The sequence below is a fragment of the Chiloscyllium plagiosum genome, chromosome 24, assembly GCF_004010195.1.
Source record: "Chiloscyllium plagiosum isolate BGI_BamShark_2017 chromosome 24, ASM401019v2, whole genome shotgun sequence".
In the NCBI taxonomy this organism is placed as follows: domain Eukaryota; kingdom Metazoa; phylum Chordata; class Chondrichthyes; order Orectolobiformes; family Hemiscylliidae; genus Chiloscyllium; species Chiloscyllium plagiosum.
In genome coordinates, this window is record NC_057733.1 from 457,525 (window position 1) to 475,265 (window position 17,741).

Consider the following 17,741-nt stretch of genomic DNA (forward strand, 5'->3'; position numbering starts at 1 on the left):
CCCCACTCCTGGCACCTTCCCCTGCCATGGCAGGAAGTGCAAAACCTGTGCCCACACCACTCCCCGTACCTCCATCCAAAGCCCGAAAGAATATTGCCACATCAGTCAGAAATGTACCTGTACCTCTATTTTATGAGTCAAGAGTGTGGTGCTGGAAAAGCATAACAGGTCGGGCAGCATCCGAGGATCAGGAGAATCAATGTTTCAGGCAAAAGTCCTTCATCAGGATGCATAACAGTTTCAGCAGTCTCCAGCACCACGCTCTCGACTAATAAAATAGAGGTCATGCCGGTTATGCCAATAGTTGGCGAGAAGTAAATCATATGTGGAATTGTTTAAACAAGATAGTCAGAAGAGGAGACCTTGAGCAATTAACTAACTTTTATTCATGGCCATAGAGAACACCTGTTCATTCGAATAAGTCTAATGTATCCCAATGAAATATGGAAGTTATATAGTATAGCACAAGTTCACTGCTCATTAACTACGCAACCTAGGGGCAGTAGTAAGGACACAAATTGTAGTAAGCATAGTAGTAAGCACACACATTGTCCCGACCTACGTTTCTGGTCAAATTTTCTTCCCCATTCAGAAAGGCTGTTGTAATTGGGAGGTCTTATGAAATCAAAGAAAAAGGCCCCTCAGCCCATTAAGTCTATGACAGTCACCTTTTGCTCTGTAAGAGATAGTTGTGATGATGCAATAATAGAATATTTGTTGTCAAAGTTCAGAGACATAGATTCATAGAGTTCACAAGTTTGCCTGGTGAGCAGCCAATTCTGGTCTGATCATTTGTTAACTGATACCATCCCCTGAATAGTTGCCCTGAGATGGCAATAAGCTTCCTCTTTCTCTGGTTAGTGGTGGGCAGTGGAGCTCCTGTAGAATCATAATTGACATAAAAGAAGAACATAAGAACTAGAAGCAGGAGAATTTGGCCCTCAGAGGTTGCTTCAATATTTAATACTGTACCATCATGGCTGATCCCATCTGCCCTCAACTCCACTTTCCTGTTGGCTCTCCATGACCCTTCAACCCATTACTAATTGAAAATCTAGTTGTCTCTTTAAATTTATTCAATGTACTGGCATCCACTAAACACTGATCACTTACATGGCGGATGCATAAAAACATAACTCAAATAATGACAAGTGATTCTGACTTCAATTAAATTAGTAAGAAAGGAATCTGAGACTGCAGAGCCACCCAGCTGGAGAGGCTTAGTAAGGGGATGATGGTATTAAAGACTGTAGACAGGTTGAGAGAGGTGATGAGGAATAGGATAATTACTCTTGTCACCACTTTTTTGCTAGACTGGGATGTTCCCTACCAGTCGTGGAACACTTCAGCGTTCAAGCGCCTTGGATCTTCAGCTGACCATCCTCCAAGGTGGACTTCGAGATACATAACAATGTAAAGTTGCTGAGCAGAGGTTGATAGCCAAATTTGGTACCCATGAGGATGGCCTCAACCGTGATCTTGGGTTCATGTCACACTACAGGTGACTCCACTACACTGTACAAACACACTTTTAGACACATTCACCTTCACGCACACATGCAGACCCTCTCTCAAACAAACACTCTCTCTCAGGCACAGACCCTCACACTCACATGCATACCCTGACACAATCATACACTCCTTCATACTTGGGCATGCACACACACACACTCCCTTTCTCCCACACAGAGACACTCTCTGTCTCCTTCATATGTGTGCACACATACATGTATGTCTATAGGATGAATTTGTACTTGCAGATTTGAATTTGCAGACATATTCTATTTTGTTCAAAAAGCACACAATCTGTAGGCAGTTAAAAATCACACAACACCAGGTTATAGTCCAAAAGGTTTAATTGGAAGTACACTAGCTTTTGGAGCGTTGCTCCTTCATCAGGAGGGCTCAATCCTAACACACAGAATTTATAGCAAAAATTTACAGTGTGATGTAACTGAAATTATACATTGAAAAATTGATTGTCTGTTAAGCCTTTCATCTGTTAGAATACCATGATTGTTTCACTTCTTTCATGTGCAAATCACAAATACAATCTATAGGCAGTCAGTAACATATTATAAATTATTACCTTGGAAATAGAACTGGTCTGACTCAAGGTAGGAATACAAAGACACTCTAATCTCACACATTTAATGCATTGTCTGAGCTGAGATGTCACTTCTTTTTAATGAAATCTTAAATTTTCGCCAGGAGTACAACTTGAAAGAACTTCTGGTATTTACATATTAATGAATTGAGGGAGAAAGTGAGGACTGCAGATATTGCAGATCAGAGTCAAAAAGTGTGGTGCTGGAAAAGCGATAGGTGGATATGGGTGGCAGGTGATGGTGATAGGTCAAAGTAGAGGGTGAAGCAGATCAGTGGGAAGGAAGCTGGACAGGTAGGACAGTTCAAGAGGGCAGTGTTGGGTTGGAGGGTTGGATCTGGGATAAGGTGGGGGGAGGGGAAACTAATGGAATCAACATTGATCCCGTGTGGTTGGAGGATCCCAAGGCAGAAGATGAGGCATCCTTCCTCCAAGCATCGGGTGGCTAGACTCTGGCAGAGGAGGAGGCCCAAGACTTGTACTTCCTTGGTGGAGTCGGAAAGGAGCTGAAGTGTTTGGTCATAGGATGGTGGGGTTGTTTAGTGCGTGTGTCCTAGAGATGTTTTCTGAGACATTCCGCAAGTTGGCATCCTGTCTCTCCAGTGTAGAGGAGCAAGGGACACAGTAGATGATGTGTGTGGAGGTGCAGGAAAATCTCTGTAGGATGTGGAAGGATCCTTTGGGGCTTTGGATGGAACTGAGGGGGTGGAGGTTTGGGTGCAGGTTTTACACCTCTTGCGGTGGCAAGGAAAAGTGCTGGGTGTAACAGCAATCGAAGTTTGTTCAATACATCACATCAGTTGTATGACACTTTGATCTTTTACTATAAATTCTGTCTCCTATGATCCTGTCCCATTAGCTACATGATGAAGGAACATTGCTCTGAAAGCTTGTATTTTCAAATAAACCTGTTGGACTATAACCTGGTAATGTGTGCTTTTTCACTTTGACCATATAAGTCTATCATATAAGACATAATTTGATACTTTGATTATAACAGCTTTGATATTGTGGCAACAGTAGAAATTCTAGTGGAATAATTCAGACATGGAATTCAGTGTAAGATGGGCATGGATTTGGGAAATGACAAATGTGCGAGGAATGGGAGGTCAGGATTGAGTGGGGAAGTAAGGACAGCATGGAAATACAGAAAAAAGGATCAGCGTAGATTGCTAGGCTTGCTGAGACATTATATTTAGTCAACTTAGAATTAAAGTCTTCTTCAATAATTAATTCCAACCCTTACAATAAAAGGTGCTTTTGATTACTCAGTTTTGTTTCTACTGCTCTTGCATCCAACTGACCATACTGTTATCTTGTTGGTCTGCTAGTCTATCAGCGTACAATACAGTGATAAACATTTAAACCTGGGTAAGGCAGTTCCTCCAGAGCTGAAGAATACATGCACTGAAGAATACATACAGTCATACAGTGAATGCATGGTTCTCTTATCATAGTGAGATAATATTCTGAATTGAATAGTAGAAAAGGAAATTGACCAGCAGAAGCCCAAAGTTCCAATGTTTTCTACTAAATGATCACTAGATCATTTATATATTCTGTTTCTTAGCTATACCTACTGTCATCTAGATCAAGCAAAAACAGAAATTGCTGGAGAACTGGGCCAGCCTGTCTGCATTTGCGAAGGGATCTCTGCAGATGCTGAATTTCTCCAGCAATTCCTGTTTCTATTTGTTTCAAATTTCCTGCATCCATAGTTCTTTGTTTTATTGTTACTTTTTGGATTTTAAAATTCCCTGTTTTGGTCTCTGATTTTGAAGTCAGATTCATTTCAAAATCAATTGAGTTACAAGCATAATTACTGACAAAAATCCAATGGTGCTCCTTTTCATTGCAATTAGCTTTTTAACAGAAGTGAACAAGTTTCCAGTGAAAGAATTTGTAATTGTCACTCAGGGATTAGCAAATGCTTGTTGGTTGTTTAGGAACCTGGATGTAATCTCCTTGTTTTCCTGAGACTGCATTTGGTGTACAAAGAGGCTTGGCTCAGGTTGGACGATCTTGTGTGCCAGGGATAGACAGTAAAGTTATTGTTTGAAGGTTGAGTCACCGTTTCTTGGTAGAGGCAGAGGTTTGGAGAGTGTGTGTTTGTGTGTGTGTGCTGCTGCTGCTGCTTGTCCCAATCTCACTCAGTGTGGAGCTGGGGAAGATAGTTCAAATCAAATGAGTTCAGAGACTTCAGCTGGGTTAGAGCGGGTCAATAGGAAGTCTAACTGTATTTGAAATTAATTTTTCTACAAAAGCTGTTTGCCTTAGAACTCACTGAGTGACATTTGATGAATTTGTTTTCATTTTGTTGTGGTTTGAAGGATGTCCAAGAATTGTTTATGTTCAACCAGAAGGATGTCGAAGACTTTTTCATTTCATATGAGAAAGTGGCTAAAGAAATGGAATGGCCACCGGCTATGTGGGTATTGTTGAATCAAGTAAGGTTGGGAGGTAGAACTAATGAGGTGTTTGTGTCACTGTCAGAGGAGATAACTAGGAAGGATGATTATCACTATTACTGGTTGTTTTATCCAACACTAGGAATATTACTAGCAGTGGTGGGTGAACATTTAAAGGCAAGGTTACCAAATTGAAAGGAAATTAAGGAAGGTGAATTATTTGATAAGAACACTAGGTAGAAGGAAAACTCAGTCTGTCATGTGAATAAACTTAAACCATATTTTGTTTGGCAAGGAAAGCAGAAGGAAAATGTCTTACTTATTATAACAATGAGTTAAGAACCAAATCCAGATAATTCTGAATTTGACATTTCAAAAGTTAAATTGGATAATGAGGAAGTTCTCAGAATTTGGGAAAAATTATTGAGTTACCGTTCGGAGGAAAATCAAACTGACCTGAAAGTATTATTACAAACACATGGGTAGATATGGGGAATAAATGGGAAGTATAAACTGATTATGCATGATGTAGATGTAGGAAGTGCTTTTCAAATTAAGCAAAATTCTTACAGGCTTAAACCTCTGAAGTTAGCGCACGTTTAAAAAGAGATTGAAAACATGACCAGAGACAACAATAATCAAAGTGAGTTGCAGCAAATGGAGTTCACCCATATTAATGGTATCTAAATCAAATGGCACTCAATGATTATGTACAGACTATCACAAAGTAAATTCAGTTATGAAATCCAATTTGTATCCTATCCCAAATTTGGAAGACTGAATTGAAAAGGTGGGATAATTATCTTATATTTCTAAGCTGGATTTGTCAGAAGATAGGGATTTTCATCTAATTATTCAATTGTCTTTGTGGGCGGCACGGTGGCACAGTGGTTAGCACTGCTGCCTCACAGCGCCAGAGACCTGGGTTCAATTCCCACCTCAGGCGACTGTCTGTGTGGAGTTTGCACTTCTCCCCGTGTCTGCGTGGGTTTCCTCCGGGTGCTCCGGTTTCCTCCCACAATCCAAAAATGTGCAGATTAGGTGAATTGGCCATGCTAAATTGCCCATAGTGTTAGGTGCAGGGGTAAATGTAGGGGAATGGGTATATGGGTGGGTGCGCTTCGGCGGGTCGGTGTGGACTTGTTGGGCCGAAGGGCCTGTTTCCACACTGTAAGTAATCTGTAAATCTGTCTTCAGAAGGTAGGCTTGGTGATAAACCTAAGAGAAAGTGAGATCTTTCCAGTGGCACACTTTTCGATTGATAATAAACTTGGCTAAGTCACATTCCTAGGCCATATCATTAGACATGGACAGGATGTGGAAACTGCATTTTCAAATTGCTGCAGTTCATATTAAAATACACTTACAGAGCTGATAGTTCCAGAAGTTTGACCCTGTGATGGTGAAAAAAAGGTAATATTTGTCCAAAGTAAGGATAGACTAATCACAGGTGCAATCCAAATGGTGTGGTCACTCTTCATGGATAATGAAATGTGGAGATTTCCCATTACGAATATTCATTCAGTACTTTCTTTAACTGTTTAGAGATTTACGTGGGAATGAGCTCCAATGTGACTGTAAAACAAAATGGATGACCACTTGGCTGAAGAGCATAAATGCCACTGTGACAAATGTTTTCTGTGCTGGCCCACCAGAACATGAGGGCAAGAAACTAATAGACCTGACAGCTTCTGACTTTGACTGCATGTCAACAGGTATGTAATCTTCCATGTTATGTGTTTGCAAATTGGAAGTAGAAATGTTTTCAACATTTTTATCATAATTTTTTATCAATAATATTTTATCATAATGGCCAATACTCGTAAGATCTTTATAATAATAACCCAAAATATGGCCTATTAAGTTCACACATTTACGCAATATTTTCTACTGTTCCAATCACCAGAATCTCAAATGAAATTTGGAAATAAAGTAAATAACTTAGACAATTAGAATGAAAATTATTTTCTGAATGTATTTTGTTTCATGTGCCTTTCTTCTGAAACATAACTTTGGGACAACCAATAAATTGTTTAGCGGGTAAGATGCAATATCAGTTTTGAGTTTGGAGACACTTAATGTGAGTTGATCTGCAGTTGAAATGCTACATTTGTCCTTAAGGCTCATTGACTTGTGCAGGCAGGCGATAGTGGGGCTAACAATAACTAAAGTTCCCACTCCTGATCACCATCTTGTGATTCCTGTTGGGAAGTGCATGTGATTAATTTTGCAAAATAACTTGCTACCTTAGTGCCACTCCTTGACATTAATTAATTAGCCTGACATCACTATACATCAATAATTAACACTGTGAGTCAATAACTTCCATGACTGCAAGGGAAGTAACAGGAATAGTGGAAATGGAATTGACACTTAAAATAGATGGGCAAATTCTGTAGGTATATTAATAATAAAAGGGTTGTCAGAGGAACTATGCCGTCAATTAGGGACCAAAACAGATTTTCATTGGTTGGCACAGAAGACTTGACTGAGATATTAAATGAGTCCTTTGCATTTGGTGTTCATCAAGAAAGAATAATTTGCCAAAGCTTTGGCAAACAAGGCAGTTACTGAGACACTGCATGAGATTCCTGCTCATCCTGTAAACTCCATCGCGTACAGACACAAAGTCCACAAGTGCACCGCTTATCTGTCATTAGAATCATAGAATCCCTACAGTGTGGAAACAGACCATTTTGCCCAACAAGTCCACACTGACCATTTGACGAGTAACCAACCCAGACTCATTTTCCTACATTTACCCCTGACTAATGCACCTAACCTACACATCCCTGAACGTTCTGGGAATTTTGCATGGCCAATTCACCAAACCTGCACATCTTTGGATTGTGGGAGGAAAACTACGCAGACATGGGGACAATGTTCAAACTCTACACAGAAAGTCATTCGCGATTGGAATCTAACCTGGGTCCCTGGTGCTGTGAGGTAGCAGTGCCAAGCACAGAGCCACTGTGCAATTGAAGTTACTTATCCCATTCACTGAGTTGCAGCGGCTCTGTTTCTGATGTTAATGATCCCTCTCACTGTGCTGGATTGTAATGTTTTGAATATATTGCTGATCTTAATTATCCCTTTAACAGGGCTGGATTTTAATAGTCTGGGAATCTGTTGCTGAAGTTAATGGTACCTGTCTGAAATTCGGTTTTCCAAATCTTTTGCTGATGTTAGTGATCCCTGTCACTGAGCGGGATTTTAATATTCTAGATCTGTCGCTGATGTCAATGAAAGCTGTGGTTATGCAGAAGTTTACTTTTCTGGAAGAAAACCGTAAATTGCTGGAAAGATTCAGCAGGCTCTGCACCTGATCTTAATGATTCCAGTCTCTGAGCAGGATATTAATTTTCTGGATCTGTCACTATTGTTATTATTCCCAGTTAACAGATTGGTGTTTAATATTCTGGAACTGCAACATCTGTTAATGACCCCTGTCACTGGACTAGTAATTAATATTCTGAACTTTGTACAGGACTTTAATATTCTGGATATGTAGCTGATCTTAATTATCATGAAAGAGTGAGTTTAATATTCTAAATCTATAGCTGATGTTAATGTTAGACTATGATTAAAATTAAGCAGGAAAACCAAGAAGCTGCAGAAATCAGGATAAAAGACCAGGAATTGTTGGAAAGATTCAGTAGAACATTGATGGTCACAGGTGAGGTGGTGGAAGACTGGAGATTGGCTAACATGGTGTCACTGTTTAAGAAAGGTGATAAGGACAAACCAGGGAACTGTAGACTAGTGAGCCTGACATCGGTGGTGGGCAAGTTGTTGGAGGGAATCCTGAGGGACAGGATGTACATGTGTTTGGAAAGGCAAGGATTGATTCGGGATAGTCAACATGGCTTTATGCGTGGGAAATCATGTCTCACAAACCTGATTGAGCTTTTTGAAGAAGTAACAAAGAGGATTGATGAGGGCAGAGCAGTGGGTGTGATCTATATGGACCTCAGTAAGGCATTCGACAAGGTTCCCCATGGGAGACTGGTTAGCAAGGTTAGATCTCATGGAACACAGGGAGAACTAACCATTTGGATACAGAACTGGCTCAAAGGTAGAAGACAGAGGGTGGTGGTGGAGGGTAGTTTTTCAGAAGGGAGGCCTGTGGAGTGCCACAAGGATCGGCGCTGGGTCCACTGCTTTTCATCATTTATATAAATGATTTGGATGCAAGCATAAGAGGTATAGTTAGTAAGTTTGCAGATGACACCAAAATTGGAGGTGTAGTGGACAGCGAAGAAGGTTACCTCAGATTACAACAGGTCTTGGTCAGTGAGTTTTGAGAAGATTTATAGCTCAGGTTGAGGTTTTGGATGTAGATTTGCTTGCTGAGCTATAAGGTTCATTTCTAGACATTTCGTTACCCTACCAGGTAACATCTACAGTGGGCCTCAGGCAAAGCAATGCTGAAACGTCCTGCTTTCTAATTATATGTTTGGGTTTCTTTGGATTGGTGATGTCATTTCCTATGGTGATGTTATTTCCTGTGGTGAAGTCACTTCCTGTTCCTTAGATGTTACCTAGTAGGGTAACGAAACGTCTAGAAATGAACCTTGCAGCTCAGCGAGCAAACCTACATTCAAAACCTCAACCTGAGCTACAAATCCTCTCAAAACTCGCTAAGACCTATGGGCGCAAAACGCTAAAACTGGCCCAAAAATAGGAAATGAATGCCATCTGACAGAATGCCATCCACGAACAGCTTACTTCCTGCACGAATGCCTAAGGAAACAAAAAAAAGTCTTCACTACAAACCTCCCCTTAACACCTCCCCTCCACTAGCCATAAGAATAGTAGAGCAAAATGGCCGCAGAATGCTTAGAGAAATGATTAACGATGCACACAAACTAGACCTGAAAAAAAAACTTGACAAACTTACACAAAGTAACAACACGGACAACACAGAAGCATGGATAAAAAACTTATCTGACCAACCCTTAACAGACACAGAAAAAGCCATTTTAGTAAGAGGATTAAATTACAACTGCCAGGATGTTGACAAGAAAGATTTCTTAGCAGCATTAGAAGCAACACTAAAAGACAACAAACTCACAGAAGAAACCCAGCAAACCATCAGATAGGCAGTCGTACCAACATTAAGCAGAAAAAAGAAAGGAAACACACTCAATACACAAGAAAGGAAGGCATGAGAAAGACTAAAAAAGATAAAAACATTGTTATCCTACCTGCAGACAAAGGACACTTGATAGTCATTCTAAATTGAAGAGACTACATTGAAAAAGTGAACGCATCACTTACAGAAACCAATACTTACCAACAAGTGACGAAAGACCCAACCTACAACTAGAGAACTGAATCACAGCCCTACTCAAAACACTTCAGAAATCTGGAGATATAAATAAGACCGACTTCCAAAAAATGAAACTAAATGGATCCAACACACCACACTTCTACAGATTACCCAAAATTCACAAACCAAGAGCTCCCCCTCAGACCTATAGTCTCACTACCTGGAACACCAACTTACAGATTGGCCAAGGAGCTACACCAAAGACTAAAATACGTTGTAGAAGACTCACACCACTCCATCCGCTCCACCCAAGAATTCCTGAAGACGACCAAAGACACTAAGATAGAAGAGGATGAAATAATGGTCTCCTTTGATGTAACAGCCCTGTTTACATCAATCAACATTAACCTGGCCATGGAAATACTGACTACACTATTAGAAGACCCAAAGACACATACGAGGAGAAAGTGAGGACTGCAGATGCTGGAGATCAGAGCTGAAAAAGTGTTGCTGGAAAAGCGCAGCAGGTCAGGCAGCATCCAAGGAACAGGAGAATCGACGTTTTGGGCATAAGCCCGAAGAAGGGCTTATGCCCGAAATGTCGATTCTCCTGTTCCTTGGATGCTGCCTGACCTGCTGCGCTTTTCCAGCAACACGTTTTCAGCACCAAAGACACATACACCAAACACCACTAACTTCATCAACAAGTACATTATCATCAAGCTAGTGGACCTATCCATTACCACCCACTTCATCTTCAACAACAAAACCTACAGACAAACCAATGGAACACCCATGGGATCTCCAATATCAGGGTTCTTAGCAGAGGCAGTAATGCAGAGACTTGAACAAACAGCTCTGCCAACCATCCAACCCAAACTTTGGGTCCGCAACGTGGATGACACCTTTGTCATCACTAAATGGAATAAATTAGAGGAAACCTTCAAGTCAGCAATAATACCCTTACTGGCATAAAATTCACGAAAGAGGAGGAAAACAACATTCCTAGATGTCACAGTGGAGTGGACAGCCAATGGGAAACTTCAAACCAGCGTCTACGGGGAAACAACACATACGGACAGAGGCAATCATCCCAACACCCACAAATGAAGCTGCATTAGAACATTATTTCAATGAGCCAACACAGACTGCAGCACAGAGGAACTATGCAGAGCCGAGAAAAATCACCTATACTGCCTATTCAAAAAGAATGGGTACCCAATGAACACAGTCCGCCAATTTCTGAGCAATAAACCCAAACAAGCAGAAAAAAACATGTCCAGAAACCCTAGCCACTCTTCCCTACATCAAAGACAGCTCAGAAATGACAACCAGTCTACTCAGACCCCTTGGCATCATGGTAGCCCACAAACCCACCAACACACTAAAACAGCAGCTAATGAACTTGAAAGAGCCTATACAGAAACAAGCAAAACTAATGTCACTTACAAAATACCATGCAAGGACTGTAACAAACACTACATTGGACAAACAGGCAGAAAACTAGCCACCAGGATACATGAACATCAACTAGCCACAAAAACACATGACCCTCTCTCACTAGTATTCTCACATATAGATGAGAAAGGACACCACTTCAACTTGGACAACACATCCATCCAAGGTCAAGCCAAACAAAGACACACATAAGAATTCCTAGAAGCATGGTATTCCAAACGGAACTCTATCAACAAACACATCGAGTTAGACACCATCTACTACCCCCTGAGAAAAGGAACAGTAAGTGACTTCACCAGAGGAAATAACATCACCAACCCAAAGAAACTCAACATATAAATAGAAAGCAGGAATTTTCAGCTTTGCTTTACCTGAGGCCCACTGAAGATGTTACCTAGTAGGGTAACAAAACGTCTGGAAATGAACCTTTCAGCTCAGCAAGCAAACCTACATCCAGGTCTTGATCTGGATGTGGGCCAATGGGCTGAGAGTTTAATTTAGATAAATGTGAGGTGCTGCATTTTGGAAAAGCAAATCTTAGTAGGACTTACACACTTAGTTGTAAGGTCCTAGAGAGTGTTGCTAAACAAAGGGACCTTGAAGTGCAGGTTCATAGCTCCTTGAAAGTCGCAGGTAGATAGGATAGTGAAGAAGGTGTTTGGTATGCTTTCCTTTATTGGTCAGAGTATTGAGTATAGGAGTTGGGAGGTCATGTTGTAGCTGTACCACTTTTGGAATATTGCATGCAGTTCTGATCTCCTTCCTATTGGAAAGATGTTGTGAAACTTGAAAGGGTTCAGAAAAGATTTACAAGGATGTTGCCAGGGATGGAGGACTCAAGCTATAGGGAGAGGCTGAACAGGTTGGGACTGTTTTCCCTGGAGCTTCGGAGGCTGAGGGGTGACCTTATAGAGGTTTACAAAGTATACAAGAGCATAGGAGACTGAGGGGGGAAACAGTACAGAGGTGTACAAGATCATGAGAGGCATGGATAGGGTGACTGCATTCAGTCTTTTTCCCAGGATTGGGGAATCAAGGACTAGACGGCATCAGTTTAAAGGAAAGAATAAAAGGGTACCTGAGGGGCAACGTTTTTACACAGAGAGTGGTATGCATATGGAATAAGCTGCCAGCAGAAGTGATTGAGGCGGGTACATGAACAACACTTAAAAGGCATTTGGACAAATACATGGAAAGGAAAGATTTGTAAGATTATGGGCCAAGTGCAGGTTAGAGGGTATGCACATTTTGGCTGGCATGGACCAAACAGGCCTGTCTCTGTTCTGTAGGACTCTATGGCTTTCAGTTTAAAATAATAGTTTTTTTTTATTTTAAAGGGTAAAGATTTACTCTGTATCTAATCCCGTGCTGTACCTGTACTCGGAGTATTTGATTTGGAGAAAGTGGATGGAGCATTAGTTCATTTTAAAAGATAAGAGGGAACTTCACTCTTGATCTCATCCTGTGCTGCACCGTCCTGGGCATGTTTGATGAGGACGATATAGGGGAGCTACATTCAACACCAACCCAGTGCTGTTCAACTCCTTGGGTGTGTTTGATTGTGACAGCATCCAACAAGCTTTACTTTCAGTTTAAAAGAGAAGGTGGAAGTTTTATTGGCGTCTAACTTCAAGCTGTCTCTGTTTAATGGGTACAATCTGGAGAGCAGCTTTAATTTCAATGTAAAAAATAGAGGCAGCTTTACTCTGTATATCTACCCTCTTGCTGTCGGTAGAGTGTTTGATGACGTCAGTGTCGAGGGGCCTTTATTTTCCATTTACTTTCAGTTTGAATTTACTCTCACATTCAGTTTAAAAGGAGGCTTACATCAAATCTGCACCGAGCTGACCTGGAAGTGTAAGATAGCTTCATTATCAGTTTAATAGAGCAAGCCTTACTCTGTATCTAATCTCCTGCTGTCCCTGTCCTAGGAGTCTTTGATATGGTCAGTTTAAAGGAGCTTTCCTTTCACTTTAATACAGTAAACTTTACTCTATCTTACCGTGTGTTGTCTGTGTCTTGGGAGTGTTTGATGTGACACTGTCAAGGTAGCTTTAATTTCAGTATTAAAAAATAGAAGCTGCTTTACTTTGTCTCTAATCCCATTCTGTCCCTGTCATGGGAGTAATCACTGGCATAATATAGTCTTCAGGAATTGCCTGAGAAATTGAAGATTCCAACGGTCAGCTCCTCTCATCATGAACCCTGTTAAATATCTATTTAGATTGGAGAGTTATATTGGGCACAGTCAGTCTGCTCGGATGCTATTCGATGAGAGCAGATGGAATCCGAGCGACCAGCTTTGACAGAGTCTAACTAGTCAATTAGACTCGAAAAGTCGGCTCTTTTCTCTCCTTACAGGTGCTGCCAGACCTGCTGAGATTTTCCAGCATTTTCTCTTTTGGACCAGGCGAATACACCACATTTACCACAGTCACAACTCATACGGCGCCAGCCTCCGGGTGGTGCGCATGCTCGGTCACCGCCAGCCTCCCGGTGGGGCGCATGCTCGGTCACCGCCAGCCTCCCGGTGGGGCGCATGCTCGGTCACCGGCAGCCTCCCGGTGGGGCGCATGCTCGGTCCGGCAGCCTCGGGGTGGGGCGCATGCTCGGTCACCGGCAGCCTCCAGGTGGGGCGCATGCTCGGTCGCCGGCAGCCTCCCGGTGGGGCGCATACTCGGTCACCGGCAGCCACCCGGTGGGGCGCATGCTCGGTCACCGGCAGCCACCCGGTGAGGCGCATGCTCGGTCCGGCAGCCTCCCGGTGGGGCGCATGCTCGGTCACCGGCAGCCACCCGGTGGGGCGCATGCTCGGTCGCCTCCTTTCACCTGGCGGCGGTAAGATGGATCCTTTACTGCAGCGGTATGTCGCTGCGATGGTGTTGAGCGGCGTTGGAGATGCACTCGGCTTTCGTAATGAGAGCTGGGAATTCTGTACAAGCGGTCAGCGGATTCACAAAGAGCTGCAGGAGCTGGGTGGATTGGACGGCATCAATGTGTCTGGCTGGAGGGTTAGTGATGACACGGTCATGCACTTGGCCACAGCCCAGGCTCTGACGGCCAGCTCCGTGTCGGAGGAAAACCGACAGGAACTTTACAGCAGACTGGCTGTGGAATACCAACAAAGCATGAAGGACATGACCGGGAGAGCAGCAGGTAAAAGTAACACCGACTGTCGGGGGAGAGCGGGCACTAACTGTGTGGGCCAGGAGGGTACAGAGGACATTGAATGTTTCACTGAAATAAAAGAAAGAGCAGCAGATGCTGAAGATGTGAAACAGAAATTGCTAGAGAAACTCAGCATCTGTGGAGAGAAAAAGTTTCAAGCCGATTGAAGTGACAGAAGTGTTAATGAGGGAGAATTTCAGGACCCATGTTCACAATTTTATTAGTTTTAAAATAGTTATTTGAAAAGATAGGCCTTGTATAAAAGTTCTAAATCGGAGTAAAGCCAATTTTGATGGTATGAGACTGGAACTTTCAAATGCTGATTGGGATAGACTGTTTGCAGTTAAAGGGGAGACTGGAAATAGGAGGCTTTCAAAAATGAGATAAGGAGAGATCAGAGACAGTATGTTCCTGTTAGTTTCTCCAACAATTTCTGTTTTTGTTCTCTATACCTGACAATGGTGAGAAATGATACTCACTGATTGTGAGCCAGTGCTGTATATAGAAATTTAGAATATAGCAAGAGAAAAAGGCCATCAGACCTTTTGAGCCTGATGACAACTAGGCTTAAAACAAAAACTGTCTGAGGAGAGTAAAGCTTGCTAATGTAAAATTATTGTCTGTCTATAACCATTGAAAAAATACCTGTTTTTCAAGAGATATATAAAGAAAATTTTAATTAAAATAAACTTATCAAGGTTACCCCCACCCCACGTATTTTCAGTAATTTTTTTCCCACCTGGGTGTTGCAACAGCCAATGCTGCTGTATCTGTCTTTACATTTTAGGGCATATTACACAGCTGCAGGAACAGTTTTGCAAGTACAGGCAATGAGTCTGGCCTGTTGTGGCAGGCAGAACTTTCCAAAAACCATACGGAAAAAAGCACATCTTCAGGTTGTTCTCTATACTTTGGAAGCAATGTTACTTATTCACTGCACAGCACTCCCATCAAACATGTACTGCGAAGGACCTCAAAGAGTCCATTACAATTATAAAAGCATAGTTATATTTAAACGAAGAGAAAGAACAATAGGTATCGCCAGACTTCGATCTCACTTTTGCGCTCAGTCCGTTCCATAGGTCTTTTGTGCTTAAGCATGCCAATAAACGATGAGGAACGCAAACTACAATTATCTAATTGAAAATACAACAAACAGGCTTTAGGTCCATTACAAAGTTTAATACTGTATTTATTGCCTTACACCCTAAATAGCCAACATATCAGGAAATGATGAAGTGCTTTTCCCCGAAATGTCGATTTTCCTGCTCCTCAGATGCTGCCTGACCTGCTGTGCTTTTCCAGCACCACTCTAATCTAGACCCTGAACATTACATCAGTTCTGTTTTAAAAATTCACACAAGTAATAGTTTTTGTTTCACCCATCATTGTTTAAATTGCTTTCCAGTTCTGCTGATGTGTATTTTTCTGTTGTCATTCCAACTAATTATAGTTTTCTAATGAGAATTTTGAATAAAGATTATCAGGAAAGACCCTCAACTGAAGTGCCTCTGCCAAGACAAAAATATTTTGTAGAAAAATTTCCAGTTTATTTTGTTAAAACAGTACATGGTCAGCTAGAAGTTTTAATAATACCATATTTTTGTGTAAAAATTGCTTCCTTGTTATGGCTTGTTGCTCTTTGAGGACCTGACTACTTGGGCAATTAGACTACCGATCTAATAACCTAAGAAGCACTAAGTCATTGTGTGGTTAAGTAAAATATGCGGCATAAGCCGATTCAAAACAATACTGTGTCCCACCAGTGTTCTTGGAAAGTACTGTTTGGAAAAGCACTATAGTTTTGTACACTAACTGGCAAAATATGCCTCAATACAGTTAAACCTCCTGACTGTGTGGCTTTTTGGTTGTAAATTAAGGTGAAGATATAAAAGCATAAATGTTACTTATGCAATAGTGAAGTCTATGTAAAAAATATACTTTATGACCAACCCACTGATACAGAGCTGGGATGCGCTTGTGGATAGTAAGTACTGGAGTGTAGTTTATTCAAAAATTAATAGTTTCCTTTTCTATTGAAGTACAGTATTTTGAATTGGTGTCACAGGTTCATACATTTCGGTATCTGTGGAATCACCTTGCATTTGTAAGGAAATAGCTAGCAATTTAGAAGTTAGGTTTCAGCACTTGCTGTCACCCTGAAGAGTGTTTATAAAAATATCAAATGCAGGACATTCCTTGTCCTCTGGGGCACAACCTTCTCCCACATGGTGCCTTTTAACTTAATGGATGCTATAGATTATTTGTACGGTTTTAGGCCGGGAAGTGTTTTGATATCTGGTGAAATATATACAAACACATCCTCTAATTCCATGATGATTGAATGTGCTTGTTATCTTGTGATGCTCGCTTCTGAAACATGTAAAAAAAATTCTCTGTAACAGCATGGTTTAGTTTTCTTCTGGCTCCATGTGCTTTCTCCTATTGTAGAACCCGGATCCTACTCCACAGCCCTTTCTACTTAAACGTGCAGGAGTCCAATCAACTTGTCATGTTTGTACAGCTTTTTGTTTTAGAAGCGTAGTTCATCCTATATGTTGCTTTTCGTCTATATTCCAGTAATTTCATTTACTGAGGTAGTTCTGGATCTGGCTTTTAAAATGTCCAAGTAGTTAGATTTTACTTTTTTTTTTCAGATAGTGTTGCAGATTGTGACAACTGAGAATAAAATTTCTTATCTCCACAGTTGCTGCTCCACCAGTGATTTTTAAATCTATGGCTTGTGGTTATTGACCTAATTGCCAGCGGGAATAGTGTTTCTCTTTCTACTCAATCAAAGCCTCTCATCATCTTGAAAATCTTTATTGGTCACCTCTTACTAATATCCTGTCCAAAGGAAATTGTCCTAACGTTTCTAAAATTTTAAAATTGCTGGAGCCCCTTGATTCCATAAACTACTTTTGACTTTCTTTTATGTGGCTTTTGATGCATTCCTGAAATGTTGTGCTTAGAATTTTCCACAATACTCCAGCTGTGGTGATCATGATTAAACTATTGTGTCCATGGTGTCCATACTTTTCCATTCTATTTCTCTATTTATAAACATGAGGTACCCATGCACTTTCATAACTGGCTTGTCAACTTGTCCTGCTATTGTGAAGTTATCTTAGGATGATCTTATTGCAACAGGCAAGAGAGAAGTTGTCGCTAATTTATCGCTAATTTATTTCTTCAGAATTTTTTCTGAATTGGCATGCATTGTGGTTGAAACTAATGTCTAATACAAGTTAACTCTCTGATGAAGGGCTTTTGCCTGAAACATCGATTTTACTGCTCCTTGGATGCTGCCTGAACTGCTGTGCTTTTC

At 41.2% G+C, this 17,741-nt stretch overlaps 1 protein-coding gene across 1 annotated transcript in view; it reads left to right on the forward strand.

The window, feature by feature from the left end:
• Positions 1–13,971: 13,971 nt before the first annotated feature.
• adprh (ADP-ribosylarginine hydrolase) overlaps positions 13,972–17,741 on the forward strand; it is a 24,508-nt gene continuing 20,738 nt past the window's right edge. The window contains exon 1 of the mRNA XM_043714270.1: positions 13,972–14,401. Within this exon, the coding sequence (XP_043570205.1) occupies positions 13,987–14,401 (415 nt within the window). The 5' untranslated portion in view covers positions 13,972–13,986. The remainder of the gene's footprint in view (positions 14,402–17,741) is intronic.